This window comes from Oryctolagus cuniculus, chromosome 7 (genome assembly GCF_964237555.1).
Source record: "Oryctolagus cuniculus chromosome 7, mOryCun1.1, whole genome shotgun sequence".
NCBI lineage: Eukaryota > Metazoa > Chordata > Mammalia > Lagomorpha > Leporidae > Oryctolagus > Oryctolagus cuniculus.
The window spans coordinates 161149675-161173126 of record NC_091438.1 but is presented as its reverse complement, the minus strand read 5'-3'; the positions used below and the strand labels follow the sequence as shown (position 1 = coordinate 161173126).

Genomic DNA, 23452 nt, shown 5'->3' with positions numbered 1-23452 from the left:
TGATCCACAACGCGGAATGGCACCGCCAGGACATCACACAGAGAAAGCCGGACGCTGAGGGCCACGGTATTATTACTCCACGTGTGTCCACTCCATCAAAAATGTAAACTATACCTTGGATTAGGTTGAACTACACTGCCAACATTCAACCTGCAAAAGCGGTATTGACAACGTAATAGCGACTACCAAGTTTAGAAAGTTACATGCACTCCCCTTAAATGATTTCTAAAGATTCAGAGAGAGACCAAAAGACAGAGCCCCCTGCCCCGTGAAAGGCAGGTTCACCTCACAGGGTCCCGGGCAGGAGCCACAGACTCAGACGCCTACGGAGCCCAGCAGGGGACACCGGGAAGGGAGAGGGCTGGTGGGGGCCCCCTGCCCCGAGGGCTCTGTCTCGCAGGAAACCACACCAACCGCGGGTGCCACGCGTGTCTTGCTTGTGTTCCAATCACACAACTGAAGAAGGGGAAACGGACGTGGGCCGAGAGTCTGAGCACAGCCTTGTGGCCTCTTTGGGAGGCTCTGATTCTGGTATGATGGACGTCGGAAGTACAGTTATCTTCCAGTTAGGAGGTGTGAGATTTGCTTCAAAATACTAGACAAGAATGGTCAGGGGCCAGAGCTGTGGCGTAGTAGGTGAAGCTGCCGCCTGTAGTAGGGCATCCCATATGGGTGCCAGTTCAAGTCCTGGCTGCTCCACTTCCAATCCAGCTCTCTGCTATGGCCTGGGAAAGCAGCAGAAGATGGCCCAAGTCCTTGGGTCCCTGTGCCCGTGTGGGAGACCCAGAAGAAGCTCCTGGCTCCTGGCTTCGGATTGGTGCAGCTCTGGCCATTGCGGCCATCTGGGGAATGAACCAGCAGATGGCAGACCCCTCTCTCTCTCTCTCTCTCTCTCTACCTCTCCTCTCTCGCTGTGTAGCTCTTTCAAATAAATAAATCTTCAAAAAAAAAAAAAGAATGGTCAGGCGTTGACACTTGATTTTCTCTCCTCTCCATTTCTGTGGCTATCTGAGCGTTCCCTTAATAAAAAGCTTTAAAAACAAACAAAGCTGTGATGTAATGTACCTGATTAAAAAAATTATGTTTCTAGACCAAGTCTTTTCTAAGGAGTAAGAGAACCCTGCTAAATGACCGGTGGGCGTGGCGACGAGGACAGGTGAGAGCTGGCCACGGCTGCTTTCCTAGAAGCACCTTCCGAGGTGGGGCGTGTCCCGTCTGCTCAGCCTCGGTTTTCAAGCAGGGGCTCCTGGCACACAGTGGAATGCTGGGAAAGATTCCCGCAGAGGAAAAGACAGGAGAACCAGGCTTTCTCCCCGACGCGAACGAGGAAATATTGGTCCTGTGGCCTCCACGCGTGGGTGCCCACCCCACGCTTGGCTGCCTCGTACCAGGCAGGCAGATGCCCTGCCTAGCCTTGGGTTCTGCACCTGTGAGGAGAGGCGGCAACAGTGCCCACACATGGGAGTGACAGGGCAACGGGATGAGCTGTGTGGTCCCTCGGGAATGCAGCCGTCGTGTGGCTGGGGGACTCACCGGGAGATCGGGGTCTGAAGCAGGATGAGCAGAAAAGCAAAGAGAAACGGAGCATCTCAGAGGAAACCCAGGAGACACACAGAGTGAGAACCACACGCGGCTCAGGAGGCCACGGGTGGATCCAAGGACAGGGCGCCACACGCCCAGCATGCACAGGGGCCCGGAGCCACAGGACCACGCTGACTTCACCTGGTGTCATGTTCATGTGTGATGCATGTAAATCTGTGCATGTATTCATGTGTGTGTACCATGCGTGTGCACGGATCATATAAGCATTTAAGGAGCTTAGAGGGTGAGAGTCCACAGGCTGGGTTCTTGCAGGCCTCATGCAAACACGGAACTGTGACAAAGCTGGACAGAGCACCAGGGTGACCAAGTAGACTCCAGAGGCATTTCCCACCAAGAGTGAACTTGCTGGAGTGGCACAGACGCTCACGCAGCCCCTGAGGCATGCCGCGCTGTCGGGGCAGCCGCCTGTACCCCGAGAGGCTGACAGCGTCCGTGACACGGCGCTGACGCAGCCCCAGAGTGCCGGTGATGGGTTAATGGAGCAGAGTTTGGGACGGCTCCAGCAGAAAGTGTGCCCGTGTTGGCGCGGGGAGGGGGGGTGGTGGTGGTGGTGGGGTAGCAGCTTTTTATTTATTTATTTATTTTTAAGATTTTTAAACGTTATTTGAAAGAGTTACAAAGAAGCAGTGAAGGAGAGGGAGAGGGAGAGGGAGAGAGAGAGAGAGAATCTTCCATCTGCCAGCCCAGTTCCCAAATGACCGCAAGCCAGGAGACTCTTCTGGGTCCCCCGTGTGGGCGCAGGGGCCCACGCACTTGAGCCATCCTCTGCTGCTTTCCCAGGTCATAGCAGGGAGCTGGATTGGAAGTGGAGCAGCCGGGACTCGAACACGTGCCCAAAGGGGATGTCAGCACTGCAGGCGGCGGCTTCACCCGCTATGCCACAGCACCGGGGTGGGGGGCACCGTTTTAACCAGAGTGCTCTGGAGACTGATGGCAGAAGGTGGTCCAGGTGTGGCTCTCCTGTCAGGTGGAGACGTCGCCAGCACACACAGCCACAAGCAGAGTCCTTCTGAGACCAAATGAGACAGAGATAAGCTCGATTTTTTGAGGGAAAAAATGAAGAAGGAAGGGGACGTTGAAGTCCAGCATCAGGAGATGGAGGACGAAATGGACAGGAACGTGGAAAAGCAAGGACTCCTGGCAGCAGGCAAGCAGACCCTGAGACCCGCAGCTGTGTCACTGGGGGCCCCGGGGCCAGGCAGGGCTCGGGCACCCACGCGGAGTGAGCTGGGCTACAGGGCCAGCTCCAGGAGGGCTGGGGTCTCTTCACAGAGGGGCCTGAGGGCCTGACCCAAGCAGGCCCTTCCTAGAACAGAGGCTAAGTCTGGCTTGGGTGGGCATGGAACAGGCCCTGCACCAGCCTACACTGCCTCTAAGTCCAGGCCTGTGACACTGAGATTCCAAGGTGGATTTTTTTTTAAGGTTTATTTACTTTATTTGAAAGGCAGAGTTATAGAGAGAGATCTATCCCTGGCTGACTCCCCGAATGGCTGCAACAGCTGGGGCTGGGCCAGGCCAAAGCCAGGAGCCAGGAGCCTCTTCTGGGTCTCCCACGTGGGTGCAGGGGCCCAAGCACTAGGGCCGTCCTCCATTGCTTTCCCAGGCGCATTAGCAGGCAGCTGGATCAGAAGTGGAGCAGCCAGGACTCAACCTGGCACCCATTTGGGACACTGGCACTACAAGCGGAGGCTTAACCCTCTACGCCGCAGTGCCAGCCCCAAGAGTGGAATCCTTAACTGCGGTGTGGTCACAGATAAGAGTGAGATCCAGATCACGCTGAGGGTGGCGAGGCAGCACAGTGGGGGAGGGGTGGCAGGCTCGGTCCCTGAGCACCCAGTGCTGGCTGCAGGTGGTGACGTCAACTCAAGGTGGCTCCGCTGGGTGGAGGGAGGCAGGGGTCCCCGGGAGCAGAAGGAAGGGAGAGTGGGGTTGGGATTCCTGTCCAGAGCGCAGGAAGCAGCCACAATTAACCCCTTACTCACTGGAAAGCAGAACCTGCTGAGACACTGTAATCGTCTCCCTCACACCCAGAACACGAGCCTGCTGGCAGAGGGTTCCCGAAAACCCCACCGCTGCCAGCACACTGCCGGACGCACGGCCTGGTTAGCCAGGCTGCACGGAGACCCTGCAGACCGAGGGGAAGACACACGGCTGGACGGCCCCGCAGAGGCCGGAGACAGCTGCTGAATGAGTGAGAGAATGGACCAGCAGGGACCAGCTGCCCCAGGGAGCAGCTCCAGGAGCGAGCCACAGGGCTCCAGCGTGGGCGACACCTTGATTCAGTTGGTCCCAGGTGGGACCAGGAGCCCGGTGAGCGGATGCCTTGTCAGTGAAACGGATTCAGAACCATCCTACTCTGGGTCCCGGACAGTGACAGCTAAGGGGCAGCCTCCCCTACCCCAGCAGCCAGCATGCAGGTCTGAGTCAGAGACCGTGGGGAGGACCTGCTTACCCGGGGGGCCCGACACAGGATGTCACATCGACCACTGGAGAGGCCGAGCCGGCTGGACAGGGCCCATGGGACTCGACTGCCCAGACCAGGGGCTGGGCGTGACCTTTCGGGTTTGTTAGGAGATAATACCCAGATCTGGCTTGATTCCAGGACGGGACTGGAGACGGATAGAGCAGTAGGTGACCAGGCCAGGTGAAGGGTCCCAGTGCCATCAGAGGGCAGGGCTATGCTCCCACAGCTCTCACCCGGATGGATCTGTGTCCACTTTTGTGAACCTGCATCTCCAGGAGGCCACAGCAGGGTCAGGGGAGAGAAGGAGCAGCAGGTGGATTTTAGGGCCCACTACATGGAAAAAGGTTCCAGGGGAAAGACTAGCACTGCCCCAAGGTGGCACCTGGTGTGGAGAGCAACTCGGACTAGACTAAGTTACTGGAATTAAGACTTATTCTATGCATCTGCTCTCCCACAATATGGCGCTGGGAGAGAAGAAAACAGCTTCTCCCCAGCTGCCTCCAGTTCAACCAATAAACTGTAGGACTTGCTCCTGATTGGAGGAGAGCAGCGTACTCGGCGTGTGGGCAGCCGAGTTAGGATTGGCAGAGGAGGACTATAAAGGAGGAGAGAGACGGCATGCACCAGGAACATCTAAGGGGAACATCTGAAGGAACACCTGTGCAGCCCCCGAGAGAGCCGGCCGGCGGTGTGCCGCTCCCCTGCGGAAGTGGGGAATGTGGCAGGGGGAACCGCCCTTCCACGGAGGTGGAAGGGACAGTAGCCAACCCGGGAAGAACCAGCAGCAAACCCGGGGAGGGCAGAGCAGACAAAAGAACAGCGCAGGGTCCTGTGTCGTTCCTCCACGAAGAGGGGGAGCGACACCTGGCCCTGCAGGTACAGACGCAGGAGCAGGAAGCGAGCACGAGCTGGCCAAGACGGCCTGGCTGGAACGCCTGAGGCTCCAGTCTCCCCTGGCGGCTTTCCCAAGTGCACTTTTAACGTGGCCACGGTGGACTGGAGAAAGCTGGAGGAGGAGCGGGGTCTGCTGCAATGGCACTCCTGAGCCGGACTCTGGTGGCCACTCGCAGGGAAGGGAACTGCTCTCCCCACACTCAAGGTTAGAATCGAACATCGACCTCAAGCCCCCTCCTCCTCTTCCTGGTGTCACCACAGGGTCTGCGGCAGAACCTGCCTGTTCCTGCTGCTGGAAGAAGGATGAGGTCGTCAGGCGGAAGAACTGAAACCCACGCGGCATTTGGCTCAGCCGGTCAGATGCTGCCTGGGACGCCTGCATCACATCGGAGTGTCTGGCTTCACGTGTCCGCTCTGCTTCTAGCTTCCTGCTTGTCAGGGGTTTTTTTTCCTAATTTTTTAAAATTTATTTAAAAGAGTTACAGAGAGAGGGGGAGAGAGAGAGAGAGAGAGAGAGAGAGAGAGAGAGAGTCTTCCATCTGCTGATTTACTCCCCAAATGGCTGCAACAGCCAGAGCTGAGCCGATCCGAAGCCAGGGGCCCAAATCCCAGGCCATCCTCTGCTGCTTTCCCAGGCACACAAGCAGGGAGCTGGACTGGAAGTGGAGCAGCTGGGTCTTGAACTGGCGCCCCTGTGGGATGCCAGCACCACAGGTGGCGGCTTTGCCCCGTACGCCACAGCGCTGGCCACCCTAGCTTCCTGTTCAAGTGCACCCTGGGATGAGCAGGTGGGGGTTCCAGTACTAGGGCCCCTGCCACTCACACAGGAGGCTGGATGGGAGTTCTGGCTCCAGGCTTTGGCCTGGCCCAGCCCTGGCTGTTGCAGGCATTTGCGGAGTGAGCCAGTGCGTGGGTTATCTCTTTGTCTAAGTCCTTCAAATAAAAATATATTAAAAAGCTGTAAAAATCCACACCATCTCAGCCATCATGACAGCTTGTAGAGATGAATACTACAAAATACCTGCATTACGACTGTGCTCACCATCCATTACAATCAGCGAGTCGGTCCAGAAAACTGAATGCTGTTACAACAGCGACGGTGACTGAATCACAGCTGCCTACGCTGCCAGCGCTGCCCGGCTGGGAGAGGAGGCCACCAGCCCTCCGCCTCTGGAAGGCGCCCTCCCATTCTGCCACTGCAATTACACACACAAGTACCTCTTTCCAGGATCCTACCGAGGCCTCCGTACTTTCTCTCCCCAGGCACGGGGGGTGCTGCCAACACTGGGAGTGACTTTGGCAAATTACAGTCATCACAGGCTGTCCTCATTTCCCCAGACTTGTAACTTAAAAGATGACAACAAAATTGTAGGATCTGCCGTCCTTGGAGACTGCATTCGTCTCAGGAATTATGGGAAGGAAAAGACTTACTTGGCCACTAATATATGGATAAACACTGGGTACCAAAGATATTTTTGAATCTAACATTTAGCTGCTAACTTTTTTTTTTTTTTTTTTTTTTTTTTTTAATATCGACAATGTGCTGACTGGCTTAAAAATAGAGGCTTTATTTTATTTTCCCAAGGCCTGGCCAGCTGGGTCAGGCCTCAAACCCAACGCAGCAGTTGGCTGCTCAGAGACCTGGAGCCGCTGCTGCGCTGTGGGAGGGGACTTGAGATGCCCCCATTTCTATATTTAATCTGTTGGGGTGTGGGTGCCAGCCTCCTATATTAGGAAAAAGACAGTAACTTCATCTTATTTTAAATAGCCCACTCTTTGGGACCGACAAGGGGTTATTACAAGCTCCAGCTGGCTGATGGCCTCCCCATGGCACGGCCCGGCCCGGCCCGGCCCGGCCCGGCCCTGCCCTGCCCTGCCCTGCCCAGCCCTGCCCCGCCCTGCCCCTCCAGGTTCCCCAACTGGCAACTCTAGGACTGCGACCACGGGCAAAGCAGCGCTAGCCACATCATCAGTAAGGGTTATCCTGGGCATTAATGCAGCGGTGGGAATGATGAGCACCTTTTTAAACACTTAGTTAATTAATTCTCTTTGCTTGAAAGCCAGAGAGACAGAGACAGAGACAGGCAGGCAGAGATCTCCCATCCACTGGTTCACTCCTCAAATGCCTGCAACAGTGAGCACTGGGCTGGGGTGAAGCCGGGAGCCAGGAAGTCAACCCAGATGGCCCGTGTGGGTGGCAGGGACACAACTACTTGAGTCATCACCTTTGCCTCCCCCGATGTGCACTGGCAGGAAGCTGGAATGAGGAGCAGGGACGGGACTCAAACCCAGATCTTCCGATGCGGAGATGTGGGCATCCCAAGCGGGGTCTCAACTGCTGCGCACTCAGGCGTCCCGAGGTGACGGGCTTCTCAGGAAAGTCAAAGGCGGGGACTCTGAGACCCACCTGGGTCGAGAGCATTCCTCACAGCTCACAGCCAGGCTTTCTGAACAGGAGGAGGGCACGGGCGCTCACTGTTGCCTGAATGGCCATGCTTTCCCTGTCTTCCAACAAGGCGGCAGGAGCAGGTGCACGCACTCAGAGGGCCCGGCTGCCCAAGCCCCCTCCCGCCCAACAAGGACACACCAGCAGAGGTGCAGCTTCCACCTGGCGTCCACAAGAGCAGAGCTGCCCCTTCTCAGGCCAGGAGCCGCTCCAGTGGGGTCGATTCTCCTCCAGGAGGCCGGCCGGGCTGAGGCGGGGCCCAGCTAATGTCGCACAAGTATGCTTGTGGCGGCACAGGAAACAGCGTGGAGAAGGAGGTCCCCACATTCTCACAGCCGCCGCCGCCGGCATCTCAGCCGACACCACACTTCCAAAAGCAGATCCTGCAGCTCAGAGGAACAGGACGCAGCTGAGGGGAGGGTCAATGCGGGCAGGACAGTGCGGCGAGAGGTCATCCCCGGGACAGGTGCCAGTGGGGAGCTTTGACCAGAGTGGCTCCACCCCCACAGCCAGCCAGAGAAGGGAGGGCAGGTGCAGGTTCCTGGCACCGTGGGGTCAGGGCTGGAGTTAAGCAGACCCCGCTTCCTGTCTCCCAAAGTGTCTGGATGGACATAAAGCTGATCTTTGGGGCTTCAGCTGCAGGGAGCATGCTCTTATCTTAAAAAAAAAAAAAAAAAAAAGACTTATTCATTACTTGTAAGGCAGTTACAGAGAAACAGAGGCAGAGAGAGAGACAGAGGTCTTCTACCCACTGTTTCACTCCCCAAATGGACACAATGGCCGGAGCTGGGCTGGTCCAAAGCCAGGAGCCAGGAGCTTCCAGGTCTCCCACGTGGGTGCAGGGGCCAAGCACTTGGGCCATCTTCCACTGCTTTCCAGGCCACAGCAGAGCTGGATCGGAAGCAGATCAGCCAGACCAGCACCCACATGAGATGCTGGCCCTGCAGGAGGCAGCTTTACCCGCTATGCCACAGCGCTGGCCCCAGGGAACACCTTCTTAGGAGGGAAGAACCGGAAGGACACAGCTCTTTGTCACAGGATGGAGAAAGCCACGCCCAGCCCGGCTTTGCTCACCCCATGAATGACCCCCAGGTCAGAGGTGCCTTCAGAGTAGGCAGAGCACTTGGCTCCTCTGTCTCTTCCTCGCCCCTAACCAGAGGCCCCCCCGTGCTGCCCGCCCTGCAGCAGGACACGAGGTGCACGACTGGAGGAGCATCTGCACCTGACCCTGAGTTCCCAGTGAAAGCCAAGTCCGCCTGCAGGTGCAGAATTTGTTTCTTTCACACTTGTTCCCAGGAAGCCCGGCGACCAGGAGTGCCTCGGCAGGAGGCCTTGGCCTGCACCCTTCCTGCTGTCTGAGCTGCCTTGGGCCTGCACTTGTCCTCCCCCGACCGCCTCTTCCTTCAGGTGCCTGCTAAGCAGTGCGGCCCCCGGCAGCAGGAACCCGAGCAGCATGTCTGTCCCCAGATGCCAGTCACACGTGAGCAGCACCTGGTGGGAGGCCCACAGCCCCTGCAACTGGGGGCTGCACCCATGTCCTGCTCCACCTGTGCCAGGGCAAGTGCTGGGCTCAGCACACGGGAGGTGCTGGCGGCAGCCTGGCCTGCTCCTCGGGGGGCGGGGGGGGGGGCTCACTGCATGGGGTGGGGCTGGGGATGCAAGGCTCCTGTCTGCGACCCGTCTTCCTCTTCCGTCATTCAGTTCCTGAATGTCTCCTCCACCCCAGGCCCTGCCTGGGGCAGGACTCAGCAGTGAACGAGACAGAGTGTCCGTTCTACTGGGGGGACAGCCAAGAGGAGAGTATGCCACTTGTAAGTGACACGTGCTTTGGAACGAAGAGTAAGCACGCCCCGAGAATGGGTGTCTGGGATTTCACAGGAAGCTGCCTGGGGAAGCAACCAAGACCAGGGAGAGGGAAGCGCAGGTGCGGAGCCACAGGGGCCTGGGAGTGCAGCGAGGGTGAGCGAGGGCAGAGGAGGGTGGGAGGCAGCTGGGGAGGCAAGGAGGCATCGGGGAAGCCACAGCGCCTGAAGGCTGTGGGCAGCGTGGCCCAGGCAAGTGCTGCAGCTTCTCTCTGCAGTGTGGCTCCACCAGCTTCTGTTTTGAAAGGATGGCCTGGGTCGCTACGGTGAAAGGAGACGGTGGCCGGGACAGGCCAGTGAGTGGTCGTGGTCAGAGCAGGAGGTGAGAACCAAGGCCGTGAAGGTCAAGTCAAAGCCTTGGCTGATAGATGAGATTGGGTCTGCAAGAAACAGCCGCGTCAAGGGCACCACAAGGAGGACGTGGCCAGTAGGTGGGGAGGTGGCAGGGGCAAGGCAGCACCAGGGAGCTCCGTGTTTGACTTGGGCTGGACTGGAGAGGCCGGCCGGGAGGTCCCGAGGGGGAGGGCCCGGGCTGCAGCTATAAACCCAGGGCCATTGGCCTGAGATGGCAAATCAGGGAGGAGGGCGTGCAGGGGACAGGGTGGGGGCCGAGGCAGCTGAGGCTGGTGGGGAGGGCCGGGGGCTGAAGAGGAAAGCTGCAGCAGTGCCAGGGCCAGGACACCTGCTCTGCAGCAGGGGGGCCACCTGGGCGAGGGCAGCGGCAGGGGCAGTCTTCCCTGGCCTTTCACCTTCGTCAGTGACACAAGCTCAAGGTCGCCCACTTTTCTGAGAACACCGTTGCTCCCCTCCCCCGATGCCGACAGGAAACGTTGTCCTCTCCCCCGTGTGGACCAGTGGGCACAGGGAACGCTGCCCGGCTTCCATGTGGCCACAGTCTACTCTCTGTGGCCAAGTCCCTGACCACACTCATGATTCCTCCAGGAAGTAGAAAGAGCTTTGTCTCTCTCCTCTGTCTGTAATGAAACCAATAAAAAAGCAAAATGAAAGCTATAAAAATAGCCAGCCTTTATCAGTCCTGCCTCATCTCACGCCCAACCCCCTCCCCCTCAGGGGGTGTGGGCAGGGTGGGTGAGGGCTGCCCAGACCACGGGCCCAGGGGTGCTGCTCTCCTGGCAGATTCAGAGGTGAGAACAGCAGGTGCGGAGGCAAGCAGAGGCCAGGCCCCCGCGGACATCTGAGCTGCGTATGGACTCCGCTGACTGCCCGTGGAGCCACAGCCGAGGTGGGGGGAAGTGGGGTGGCTGGGGTGTGGTCACGTGACAAAGGAGAGAAGGTCGAGGGAGGTGGGGGGAGGGTAGGTGGTGGCTTCACGGCGAGTTGTCAGAACTGCCCGGGACGTGCCGAGCACAGGCCCCCAGGCCCCCCCCTCACATGCCCTCTGGGGGCAGGGCCGGGGACGGTTCCTGAGGAGACTGGGCTGGCGGGTGCACTGCGCCCCCCGGGCCTGAGTCCCGGCCCCAGGACTCCGCCCCAGCGGAGCCAGGTGTCACTCAGAGCCGCTGAGACTGATGACGTCAGGGCCTTTTCTTACACTCTGAAGACCTGCAGTGGGAACAAGCGAGCAACCAGAATGACCGCGAAGGTCCCCATCTGGGCTGGAACAGCCACGCGGCTGAGGTCCCCAAGGGCGTGAGCCGTGCCAGGGAGGCGGCCGGGGCCAGGTCCCAGGGGCTGCGGTGGCCGCCGGGAGTGTGGCCGTCCCCACGTCGTGATAGATGGGAGCTCCTCCGCTCTTGCTCCCTCCCAGACTTTCACTGCGTAACTGAGGTTCCCGAGAGAACTGGGCGCACCTGGGGAGCTGCCCCAGCACGGGGCTCCCGGAAACACCACGACTAAACCCTCGGCTCTAACGACACCACAGTTTGACAGCTCAACACCGCCGAAACTGCCGCGGAGGAGGGCAACAGAAAGCAGAGACAGAGCTGGCTGAGGGGGCCCGCGCGAGGGCCGGCCAGGGGAAGAGCAGTGGCCTCCGTGGCGCAGCAAGGCACGCTGCCTAGCAAGCTGGCCGTGGGCAGGACCGGAGTCTCTCCACAACAGAAGTGAGGGGGCCGGCATGGGGGCTGGCGGGCAGAGCTGCTGCCTGTAATGCCGGCATCCCATATGGGTACTGACTTGGGTTCCAGCTGCTCTACTTCTGATCCAGCTTCCTGCTAATGGTCTGGGAAGACAGCAGAAGATGGCCCAATGCTTGGGCCTCTGACACCCACATGGGAGACCCAGAAGAAGCTCCTGGCTCCTGGCTTTGGCCTGGTCCAGCCCTGGGCACCGCGGCTTTCTGGAGAGTGAACCAGCAGATGGAAGATCTAACTCTCACTCTCACTCTGTAACTCCCACTTTCAAACAAATAAATAAATATTCTTAAAACACCTATTAAAAAAAAAAAAGTGAGACCACCCTCCCGGTTGGTGGGGTTCCTGGGGCTGCAGACCCCAGAGGGATGTCACCGCACAGATCAAAGGCCCAGAAATCGCAAACCCATGCAGTTCGTTATCCAGACGAGCACACGTAGTCCGAAGTCAGCTGGAAGATCGAGGATGGGCCAAGGGGCCAGAGGCTAGAACAAGGCACGAAGGCCAGGCCAGGCCAGGCCAGACACGGGTGGTCGGAAGGCGGAGAGAAAGACCCACAGGAAGCTTGGCAGCCGGAAGACGCAGAGCAACGGCCCTGGCTCTGCGGGAAGGACCTCGGAAAGCTGTGCTCCAGGATGTGTCTCAGCCATCGAAGCCCAGAAAAGTGGCCCCGACGCCCGGTGACAGAGAACAGCCCAGGGTAGCACCCCTTCTTCAGAGACCCCATCGGCCTCGCCAGCAGACGTGACCTGTGACGGCGTGCCCGTGGGCCAGGTCCCCGAGGGCTCAGCAGTACTGTGCCAGCTCGTGCACACCAACAGGGCAGGAGGAGCTGGGCCCACCCCCGGCGCCACCGTGAGTCCTGGCCTGCTCACACGCAGTCAAGAAGAACCAAGCGTCTCTTGCAGCCACTGCGGTTTGGAGCTCTGGTGCCGCAGCTCAGACCTGACCCCGATCGGTCCATGGAAGCCCTGGAGGATGCACGGCACTAAATCGGCCCGGGGGAAACGGAAGCCCAGAGGACCAGGGCATCCGGCCCGGGGGAGGGGCAGCCACTGGCCCCAGTGCGTGTGCGGGAAAGGAGCCTCTGGAGGAGGGGACACAGGGAGACTCCGGGGCAGCTGAAGGGCGCAGAGGCTCCTGGGATACTCGAGGCAGGCGGAGGCCAGACCACGGTAAGCCACTCAGCCAGTTTCCCAGCAAGGCCAGCTGAGTCTCCAGTGGACACGTTCAAGTGCATGTGTGCCACGCACAGAGCAATGGCAGCCCAAGAACCAAGTCAGAGGCCCAGGCAGCAAGACAGCTCCGAGGGCTGAGGCACACAGATGCCGTCAAGGCTTCAGGTTAAACCAAGAAACTTAAAAATGAAAGAATGCCAAGGAAAACGCCAAGGCTTCTGAAAGCTGAGATGGGAAGGGTACAGGCTAAAGACTCCTAGGGCCTCCCTCACCCAGGCTCCGGGCCCACAGGCACCTGCTGCTCAGCCTTCAGGCTGCACAACCAACCATGCAATGGGGGTGGGGCAGGAAAGGGGTCTTTCCCAGGTGGACACCAGTGCTTTCAGGAGGCGGGGGACCGGCCTGCACTTCTGCAGAGTCGCGCCTGTCAAAGTGGCTGCCCTCAGCCCCCTCGTGTTCACCCCTGTGTCCCGGGGAGATGACAGCAGGTCTGTCCATGTACCCAGGAGGAGAAACAGGCTCGTGCCTGCGGGGGCCACCGGGGTCTACCTGATGCCCAACCAGAAAGGCCCACCACACCTCCTGCACCTCTCACGGGGCGATCGTCACCGGGACCTGCGGCTGAGTCCTTGAGACCAAGACCAGCCGCTTTGTGTTGGCCTCAGAAAAGAGGAAGTGCAAGTGATTTTCCAAGACACATGACAGCCCAGAACCACCAAATGAAGGCAAAATTAGCATCCGTCTCAGTTCACCACGGCATCTGCAGTCAGCACCCACAGAGTCACCATACGGGGAAGACACTGACGCAGTCGATGGCAGGTGCCACTCGTGTCCGCACGCGCTCCAGGAAAACACAACAAAACCACGGTGCCGGGGTCTCGCAGCACAGCGTCCGGCTTACTCATCCACTCCAGGCACTTGGGAGAGAAAGCTATTAAAGCATGGTTCTATAAATCACAGCCGCAGACGCCTATGAAAACAGGCATTACGTGTCGTGAAGCATGGCAGCCACTTGGCAGACACCGCTGGAGCTCGTGCCCACACCGAGGGAAGAGCCCGGCTCCGTGAACACACACAGTGAGCTGCAGACCCCCAGGGCTCCCCAGCAAGGAGCTCTCCCTTGCAGCCCACCGGCGCCTCTCCGCGCGACCCACGGTGCAGACGTCTCAGAAAGTGAGGCGGCGAATCTCACAGAATCCACTAGGACGCGGCCACCCGGGCAGGGCTCAAGGGCAGCTCCTCAGACGCACAGCCTGGGCGCCAGGCAGCCGGGCTCGGGAGAGGGACGGAGCCCACAGAGCCGGCGAGAAGAGCAACGCGGGAGAGCTGACGAGGCCCAGCTGCTCGGAGGTGCGGACACGGGGCCTGGCGCAATGGCTCGCAGACCGAGGGTGGTTTGGCCAGCGTTTGGTGGGAAGAGGAAAACAATCACAGAGGTGAGAAACGAAACACAGAGGGATTAACAAAAAAATAAACAGTCCTGAAAATGTATCCCAGGGGCGGCGCTGTGGCACAGCAGGTTAAGTCATCCCCCGTCACGCTGGCATCCCACGTGGGCACTGGTTCACATCCCGGCTGCTCCATTTCCGATCCAGCTCCCTACTCACGCACCCGGGAAAGCAGCAGAGGATGGCCCAAGTCCTTGGGCCCCTGCACCCACGTGGGAGACCAGGATGGGGTTCCAGGCTACTGGCTTTGGCCTGGCCCAGCTTTGGCTGTTACTGCCAACCGGGGAGTGAACCAGCGGATGGAAGATCTCTCACCTTCTCTCTCCCTCTCCCTCTCTCTCTGTAACTCTGCCTTTCAAATAAATAAATCGCACACACACACACACCTGAAATCCGGTTCTGACAAGCTCAGGGTCCATTATTCCCCAGTCTAAACACACCCTGTGCTGGAGTAAGCTCGCTTACACAGAGTAAGATCCTGGCCCTGCTCCCGAGCGCCTGGCACAAAGACCACAGCCAAGCCTGCAGAGTGGTGCCATCTGCTCTGGGTTTTAAAGGATCAATACGAGCTTCCTGAGCAGAGAAGAAAGGAGGACTTAGCCTTCCAGGCACCAGGAACTGAGAGCACAAACGGACGGCTCCATGCACACGCGCCTGCTGAGCCTGGGGAGGGGTGCTGCTTGCGCACCAGGACAGCTGCGCCCGACCTTGTCACCCACCCACCACCCTCACAGCGGTACTGCCTGCACCACGCCACTGCTTTCTCCCTGACGCCTTCCTTCAGAACGGCCTGTTTTTTGAAGTTTACTTTGATTTCAGTCACAATGATAAGGCCCATGGAATGATGGGTTGATGCACTACTTATATTTGGCCTGAAGCACGAAACATCATCCATTACCAAGGTAAAGAGGGCCCGCCACGACCCCAGAGCCCAGCTCTCCTGCGCTCCAGCCACATTTCCCAAGCTCCAGCAAGACCAAGACAGGCACTTCAAGGCCTGTGCTGTTTGAGGCGGGGTTTGTACTCATTGGGGAAAATGCACGCGAACATCAGAGGCAAAACCATCTCCAGTGCTGCGCTGTGGGGACAGCAGCCCTGCCCAAGCCCCAGGAAGCCACTGGGCATCTCGGGGCCAACAGGTGCTGGGGCTGCGTGGGACCCTCCACGGGAAGCAGTCGCCCATCTGACTTCCATTTCCAATTTTAAAAACAGGCGCCGGCAGGATTTCAGTGATTTCTTATGCAACCTCTTAAAAGTTTAAATTTATACTTCGCTAAACGCAAGAACCTAAACTGGGTCAGACAGTAGCCTGGCTTCCCGGGGGACGCCAAGGAGCCAGTGAAGAGGAAGGAGCAGCCGGAGACAGCGACTGCTTTCTCACCTCCGTGCACGAAGCCATGCAGGGTGCAGTCCGACGGCCCCACCAGGTGGATCAGGCTGGACTGGCTGTAGCTCACCGTGTTGGGCTCTGCAACGGCAAAGGAGACAGGTCAGTCACAGGGCGAGCAAGTCCGTGGCGGAATCAGACTGTCCAACGCGCATCACAGCCACGGGCGCCTGACCGCCAGCAACTTAGGATTTCACCGTGGTCTCCCACCAGCTTCCGGCTGGGGAAGGGGAAGGCGGGCCACTTCCTCGGCCTTCCATTCATGATCCCCGATGCTACTCTCTCAGGCTGCAAGGTCAGGGGCTCCTGGGGCCCTCCCCGGAGTCCTTATGCCCCGACTCTCATTTCCAGTTTTATGAAAAGCACCACCATTACTTCCACAAGCGGCTTTGCCACCCCTGGTGGCTGAGTGGCTCCAGAGGGCGCAGCCCCGCAGGGGTGAGGCTCAGCTCTCCCCCAGGCTGGCCCCGCCTCCTGCGCAGGCAGGGCTCCAAAAGCAGCAAACCCCTCAGGGGCTCCAGGGGCTCCACGCTGCCACTCAAGTATCTACGCTTTAAATAAAACGGGAAGAAAGCCCTGTGCCCAGAAGGCAGACGCCATCCCTTGAGGCTCCCCGGGGCCAACACCTGTGCGGCCCAGCCAGCTGAGCGGGCTCGCACCTCCCCAAGCTTTCCGGTCGGGCCTGGGCCTGGGACAGCTGGCGCCCACGGGGGGAGTCTTTCCCACCCCAGCAAGGCCGCGGCTTTGGGCCTGCGGGCCACTGAGCCAATGGCAGGCCTTTCAATGAGGAGTGAGGAGTGGTGCTTTCTGGCTTTGGACCCGAAATGGTTCTCAGAGGCACAAAGCAGGTGCCTCAGAACGTAACTGGACGGGGACAGGGTCTGTAAGGAGGTGGCTGAGGTTACAGAGGGCACCCGTGCTGGTATAATCCAGGGACAAGCAGGGAGACAGGACAAAGACGGCCATGGAAGGTCGAGCATAAGAGGCGGAGAGAAGACAGCACGTGCAGGCCAGGGAGACAGGCGTGGGCAGGACCTCCTGAGAGTCTCCTGAGATACGGAGACTGCCCTGGGCCTCAGGGTAACCCAGCGCTCGGGGGACAGAAAGCGGGGACCAGAGTAGCAGTGGAGGACTCCACCTCCCTGCCCTCCCCGACTCCTCCACAGCGGGGGACATGAGAGGGAGCCCTTTGCCCTGAAATCCTTGTTGTGCTGCGAGGTGCGTCGCAAAGGGCCACACCTGCCGTCTGCCTGGGGGAGGGGGCACCGTCCAGGGTCACAGGAGGATGCTGACCAAGCACCCTGCCCATCACATCCTGGGCTCAGAGAGCCACTCCCTGGGAGCTTGTGCGCTGAACACTAACGGCTACTCTTTTCTGTCCTCCTTTGTTTCATGTTCCATTGAAAAAAAACATGGGGGCCGGCCTTGGGGCATCGCAGGTTAAGCCTCCACCTGTGGTGCTAACACCCAAAGTGGGCGCTGGTTTAGGTCCCGGCTGCTCCACTTCTGACCCAGCTCCCTGCTAATGCGCCTGGGAAAGCAGTAGAAGATGGCCGAGTCCTTGGGCCCTGCACCCACGTGGGAGACCCAGAAGCAGCTCCTGGCTCCTGGCTTCAGATTGGCCCAGCCCCAGCCATTGTGGCCATTTGGGGAGTGAACCAGCAGATGGAAGACCTCTCTCTGTCTCTCCCTCTCTCTGTCTGCAACTCTGTCTCTCAAATAAAAAGAAAAAAGACATGAAAATCAGGAATGGAAACCAAAATCCTCCTACACGCGTGGACAATGACAAAAGATTGTTCTAGAAATTCAGACTTCACTGAAAATTGCATACAAATCTCATCCCATCAGATGACTCCCTGCTCCAATGAAAAGCCACTTGAAATAACCGAACCTCTAAAACGGTGGCCCACAGCTCTGCAGCAACGTTTAAAAATACCACATATGCCAGGCGTCACGATTCAGCTCCTCAGAACCCGCCCCGAGAGCTTTTAATAAGCAAAGCACTAAAACCTCACAGGAAAGGAAAGGTCGCCCCCCACCCACGCCCCAGCGCCCTCCCCTGGCACAGCAGAGGGCACAGGGACTCGGCGGGCTGGGCCGAGTCTGTTCTGTCTGGTTCACAGGTCCTGGTGCAGGTGCCTGAGCCCAGGGGAGCGTGGCTCTGGCCAGCTCATGTCCTGCTCCCCAGGGGAACCCAGGGGTATCTGGAAGAACCCTGGAAGCACAGGGCCAAGCCCCAGAGATCTGGGGGCTGTGCAGCAGTAGCTCGTGTTGCCGTGACAAATACGCAACCTGGGGGTGGGCTTTCAGCACAGCAGTTAGGACTTCACTTCCGCTTTCAGGAAGGCTGGCATTCTGGGTCAGGGGTGCAACGCAGCAGCTTAAGCTCCTGCTTTCAATGCCAGCATCCCACATCGGGGCTGTTCGAGTCCTGGCTGCTCCACTCCCAATCCAGCTCCCTGCTGACGCCCAGGAAGGCGGTGGAGGATGGCTCAGGTTCCGGTGCACCAGAACCCACGTGGGAGACCTGGAGGAAGCTCCTGGCTCCTGGCTTCGGCCTGACCCAGCCCTGGATGCAATGGCCCCTTGGAGAGTGAACCAGCGGATGGAAGACCTCTCTGTTTCTCCTTCTTTATCTCTGTAGCTCTGCCTTTCAAATTAACAAAAAAAAATTTTTTTTTTAAATCAGGTAAAGGTGTTTTTTTCCCTCCATGTGCAGGTTAAAAGGGACCCTGTTGGGTCGGCACCATGGCTCACTTGGCTAATCCCCCGCCTACGGCGCCGGCACCCCAGGTTCTAGTCCTGGTTGGGGCGCTGGGTACTAGTCCCGGTTGCTCCTCTTCCAGTCCAGCTCTCTGCTGTGGCCCGGGGAGGGCAGTGGAAGATGGCCCAAGTGCTTGGGTCCCTGCACCCACATGGGAGACTGGGAGGAAGCACCTGGCTCCTGGCTTCGGATTGGCACAGCGTGCCGGCCGTAGCGGCCATTAGGGGAGTGAACCAATGGAAGGAAGACCTTTCTCTCTGTCTAACTCTCTCTCTCTCTAACTCTGCCTGGCCAAAAAAAAAAAGGGACCCTGTTTATGATCACCTAGCCTAAAAGGTGGGACCGGTCATCACCCTAATTCTATGCTCCCAGGCTGCAGTGGGAGGGGTCCTCACTCTGACTCTGTGGTCACTCAAGAGTGAGAAAGAGAGCACAGTAGGTGAGGAAGAACAAAATACACCAGGTTTGAGATTCACGCGTGGAACGAATGTTGGGTGTGGTTACGTCACACCGAACTGACGGGAAGCAAACACAATAGACGCCACCAACAAGCTCAGAAGGGAATGGAGTTCACCCAGACTAAAAAGCTTTTGCCTGTTCCACCTCCCAAGTAAACTCTGGGTCCCACACTTAGCTGAGCAGAAGGTGGGCTGTGAGCCCCACTCCCCAGCACCCACGTCCATGGAGGCCATGAACATAAAGGACAGGAGGGGCCTTGCAGGCGGCAGGGCCAGGGGCCCCAGACATTCCCCCGGCCTGAGGCCCTGGAAGGACTCCTCATGTGCGGAGGACGCACATGACCCAAGATGCTGCTGAGACTTCATGGAGTCACCCTGGAGGGGGCGTGGCTCCGCGGTGTGCAGAAGCAACAAGGATTTGGTGACTGGAGGAGGACCAGGCAGGGACGACTAACCAGCAGCCCCACTTCCCAGCCTCCTTTGCAGGGACTAGGAAACAGCTCTGCCGCCTTAGCTGTCTTGGCATGAGTAGCAGGGCTACCTGCTGCTCATCCATGAGCTGCCCTGCTCTGGCCCCTCCCGAAGTGACCGCAAAGCTTGGGGCAGGCACTGTGCCACAGTGGGTTAAAGCCCTGAAGCGCCAGCATCGGAAATGGGCGCCGGTTCGAGTCTCAGCTGCTCCTCTTCTGATCCAGCTCTTGGCTATGGCCTGAGAAAGCAGTAGAAGATGGCCCAAGTCCTTGGACCCTCCCTGTGGGAGACCGGGAAGAAGCTCCTGGCTCCTGGCTTCAGATCGGCACAGCTCCAGCCGTTGCGGCCAGTTGGGGAGTGAACCAGCAGATGGAAGACCTCTCTCTGTCTCTACCTCTCTCTGTAACTGTCTTTCAAATAAACAAAGTAAATCTTAAAAAAAAAAAAAAAAAAGATATAGGAGCCTTAGCACTCCAGGGCCTGGAGCTCTGCCCCCACGAGAAAACCCTGACCTTCCCGAGCAGGAAGCACCCCCAGGGAACGACAGACTGGGATTCCAGCCCCGTGACCGCCACTGACACTCAGCAGCTCCAGAGGGCCGTGGGGAGCCCGCATCAGGCCCCCAGCGTGGTGAGGGAAGAGGCTCCGTGCGGCCCAGCCAAGCACAGAACTCTTTTTGGTGCCCGTGGGCTGTGCCATCACTCAGCTCAGCCACCCACTGGCTCCCTGTCTCCATCACCTGTTTCCAGCCCAGGAAACGGAGGCACAGGGAGGTTCCGTCCCCACTGAAGCTGCACAGCTGGGATCCAAACCCACGCAGCCCAGCCTTCCAGAACCTGCCTCCTCCCCGACACCACACTCCATCCCTCCCCCCACCCCCCTGCCCCCGACCTGTACTGATGGGAAGAGGACGCTGGGCCTGGCCAGGTGGGGCAGCAGGGAGAGCTCCAGGCCCATGGCCGAGCTCCAGCGGCCAGCGCACTGTCAGCGACCGCTGAGGGCGGACCTGCCTGGGGACAGGCTGGAGCACTGCTGACAGCTTCAGGGTGGACTGGCCAGCAGGGAGCAGACGGTCATAGGCCCAGCAGTCCTCCCTTGGTTAAAGCTGCGGGCAGCTGACAACCTCGAAAAGCAGGGGAAAGTGGCTTTTAAAGCACTTGCGGGCTCTCTGTGGGGTCACCAGAGTGGAGGTTGCTGGGCAACCATCTGACATCTGGTTGTGGTGTCAGACATGGGGACTTGGGACCCAAAAGCCCGGGCGGTGGGGGACAGAGACCAAGGCCGCTGGGCCAGTGTAGGAGGGAGGTGTAGGCCCAGCTGAGCCGAGGACCCCTGCTGAGAGAGGTCCGGGCTGCCTCGCCCAGGCCATGCAGCCGGGCTGGCACGCGGGAGTCGGGAGCATCTGTCGCTGGAGTCCGACCCCCACGCGGGAGTCGGGAGCGTCTGTCGCTGGAGTCGGACCCCCACGTGGGAGTCGGGAGCGTCTGTCGCTGAAGTCGGACCCCCACGCGGGAGTCGGGAGCGTCTGTCGCTGGAGTCGGACCCCCACGCGGGAGTCGGGAGCGTCTGTCGCTGGAGTCGGACCCCCACGCGGGAGTCGGGAGCGTCTGTCGCTGAAGTCGGACCCCCACGCGGGAGTCGGGAGCGTCTGTCCCTGGAGTCGGACCCCCACGCGGGAGTCGGGAGCGTCTGTCGCTGGAGTCGGACCCCCACGTCACCAGCAGTCACCTGGGTTGAGGACAGGCTGGACGATGTCCCCGTTCCGCCACTTGGTCTCCATGCGCTCCAGTTTCTGGGCTTCGTACCGCTTCCGGCCCTCCTCCTCCTGCTCCTGCCGGGAATACTGTGGAACGTGGAGAGAGTTAGGCCCGCGGCGGGGACGCGGCCTCCCCCAGCGCCGGGCCCAGGGCTGCAGACTCATGCCCGCCTAGCGTTCTGCGGCTGCGGCGATCCATCATGCTGCCTCACAACACCTATGTCAGAGGCAGAGAGAAGACGAGCAGCTGAACGCTCACGCAGCCCCGGTCCCCGGGACAACAAGGCCAAGCGTTTGCTCCAGACCCTTCCTGGGTTGCCGGATTGCCTGTGCGGGGTCTTCAAAAGTTTGTGAAAACTGCACACCAGGAAAAAACTATGGGTGGCTTTCAAATTGTTTTGCACCAAAAAACCTCCTTGAACTGTGCTTTTCCACACTTTCTGAAGGGCCCTCCTGTGGATGCACACAAAGGCCTCTCCCCTCTCTGTGGCACCTCAAAGCCAGCCTCTCACTGTTTCACTGTATCCACGTGACATCGTTTACGTAACCACACAAGGGCACACGGTCCCCAATCTCACACTGACAAGCCTCAGCCACTTCTCCTCTTCCCAGCTGCCCATTCCTTCCTGGGATTCCTTCCTGGTCACAAAACCGCAGAGCCCAGGGCCGTGGGAGAACACGGTCCCCGTGCCCCAGCCCTGGCCGGCCTGCTGCACCGGCCCTCAGCTGTACCTTCACAGGGAAGGTGGCCGAGGCTAGAACAGACCCCTGACGCCGTAACGAGCGAAGTTCAGACCCAGGAAGTTGACAGCGAACGTGAATCTGGCGTAAACACCTGGCGTAAACACCGAGGCTCCTGAGTCCGGGCCACAGGAACAGTGCCGGGTTTCTCTGACCTTAGGCCCCTCCAGCCCACGTAAGGGCTCCCTACACCCCCAGAGCAGGACCGTGCGCGGCTCCAGGCTGGCTCTCGGGCCTCCTTGCTGCCCACTGCCTGGCGTTCCCCTGCCCCTTTGTCCACTCGGCCGCCATTTCCAGCTGAACCTGCAGGAAGGCCACAGAACTCAGAGCCCCGTGGGCTCCACTCTGTCCTGCAGAAGCCCCTCTGGCCGAGCAACTCCATTTCCAGGGCAGAGTTAAGCCTTCTCTCAAAACCACTCTCAGGGCCAACGCTGTGGCGGAGCGGGTAAAGCCGCCGTCTGCAGTGCCAGCATCCCACATGGGCGCCAGTTTGTCTCAGCTGCTCCACTTCCAGTCCAGCTCCCTGCTATGGCCTGGGAAAGTAGTGGAAGATGGCCCAAGTCCTTGGGCCCCTGCACCCGCATGGGAGACCTGGAAGAAGCTCCTGGCTCCTGGCTTTGGATTGGCACAGCTCTGGCTATTGTGGCCATCTGGGGAGTGAACAAATGGATGGAAGACCTCTCTGTCTGCCTCTGCCTCTCTGTAACTCTGCCTTTCAAATAACTAAATATTTTTAAAAACCAAAAATAAAAACGCTGTGAAACGCCTTGATCTCCCTGCTCACGGCCCAGCTGCAAAGCTGCACGGGGCGGATGGCGTCCCCGGGCTCAGCCACTGTCCTCTCCGGCGGGAGAGCCCATCTCCACAGAGGCTGAGAAGGGAGCTACCTCCCGACGCTCCACGGCCCAAGGTCACGCCCCTCGGAGCAGAAGCTGCCCATTTCTGTGTCCTCAAGAAGTGCCCTTGAAAGAGATCTAACACAACAAAAAAGAGCCAGTCCCCAGAGCAGTCAGCCCTCAGGCAGCGGCCCAGCCCTGGACACGTGCCCCAGGACGCAGGAACCCAGCCCCTGGGAACCCAGCCATGGGAACATTAACCAAGGCCGGCTCCTGACTCGCCTGAGAGGCCACCAGACCCGGCCGATCTGAAGCAGCAGAGTGGCCCAAACTCTCAGCCCAAGTGCACATTCGGTCATTTGGAACAAGCCCACGTGTCCATTTTCCAATGGCCACTGCTGATTCTCCCAGGCTGTGACTGCTCCACCAGCAGCCAGGTGGCCTCTTTCGCCCACCTAAGGGCCACTGAGGAAAGCACCGCCCCCTGCCCGGCTGGAGAGGAAGCTGAGACAAGGAGACAGTCAGACCTGTGTGCACCGCGCACGGCCAGTGCTGGGCTTCCTCCAGGAACCCAGGTGTGCACGCGTGTGTCTGCATGTGCAAGTGCTTGTGCATCTGTGAGCGCGTGCATGCGTCTGCGTGTATGGGCACATGTGTGTGTGTGTCTGTGTGCTCCTGTGTCTGCGTCTGTGTAAGCATCCGCGTGTGTGTGTGTGTGTCTGTGTGCTCCTGTGTCTGCGTCTGTATAAGCATCCGCGTGTGTGTGTGTGTGTCTGTGTGCTCCTGTGTCTGCGTCTGTGTAAGCATCCGCGTGTGTGTGTGTGTGTGTGTCTGTGTGCGTGGCTCTGTGTACGTGTGTGTGTCTCTGTGAGTGCAGACACACATACAGGGAGAGGACTTCACAAAGGTCTCTGGAAAATGGAATTTAAAACTACGTCTATTTGGATGCAAAAAACTTGAACTCCGTGCACAGATTTTCAGCACGCACATTTCACATTTTCTGTGAACTTTTGCAAGAGCCCACACACGTGAGATGTACATTTTCCTGCCCA

General features: G+C 59.2%; 1 protein-coding gene across 1 annotated transcript in view; it reads right to left on the bottom strand.

The window, feature by feature from the left end:
* The window catches only part of ACOT7 (acyl-CoA thioesterase 7), a 93752-nt gene that overhangs the window by 27918 nt on the left and 42382 nt on the right, over positions 1-23452 (bottom strand). Inside the window, exons 5-6 of the mRNA XM_070079374.1 lie at positions 20796-20910; positions 15369-15455 (exon numbers count right to left, since the gene is read on the bottom strand). Coding sequence (XP_069935475.1) covers positions 15369-15455; positions 20796-20910 — 202 coding nt within the window. The remainder of the gene's footprint in view (positions 1-15368; positions 15456-20795; positions 20911-23452) is intronic.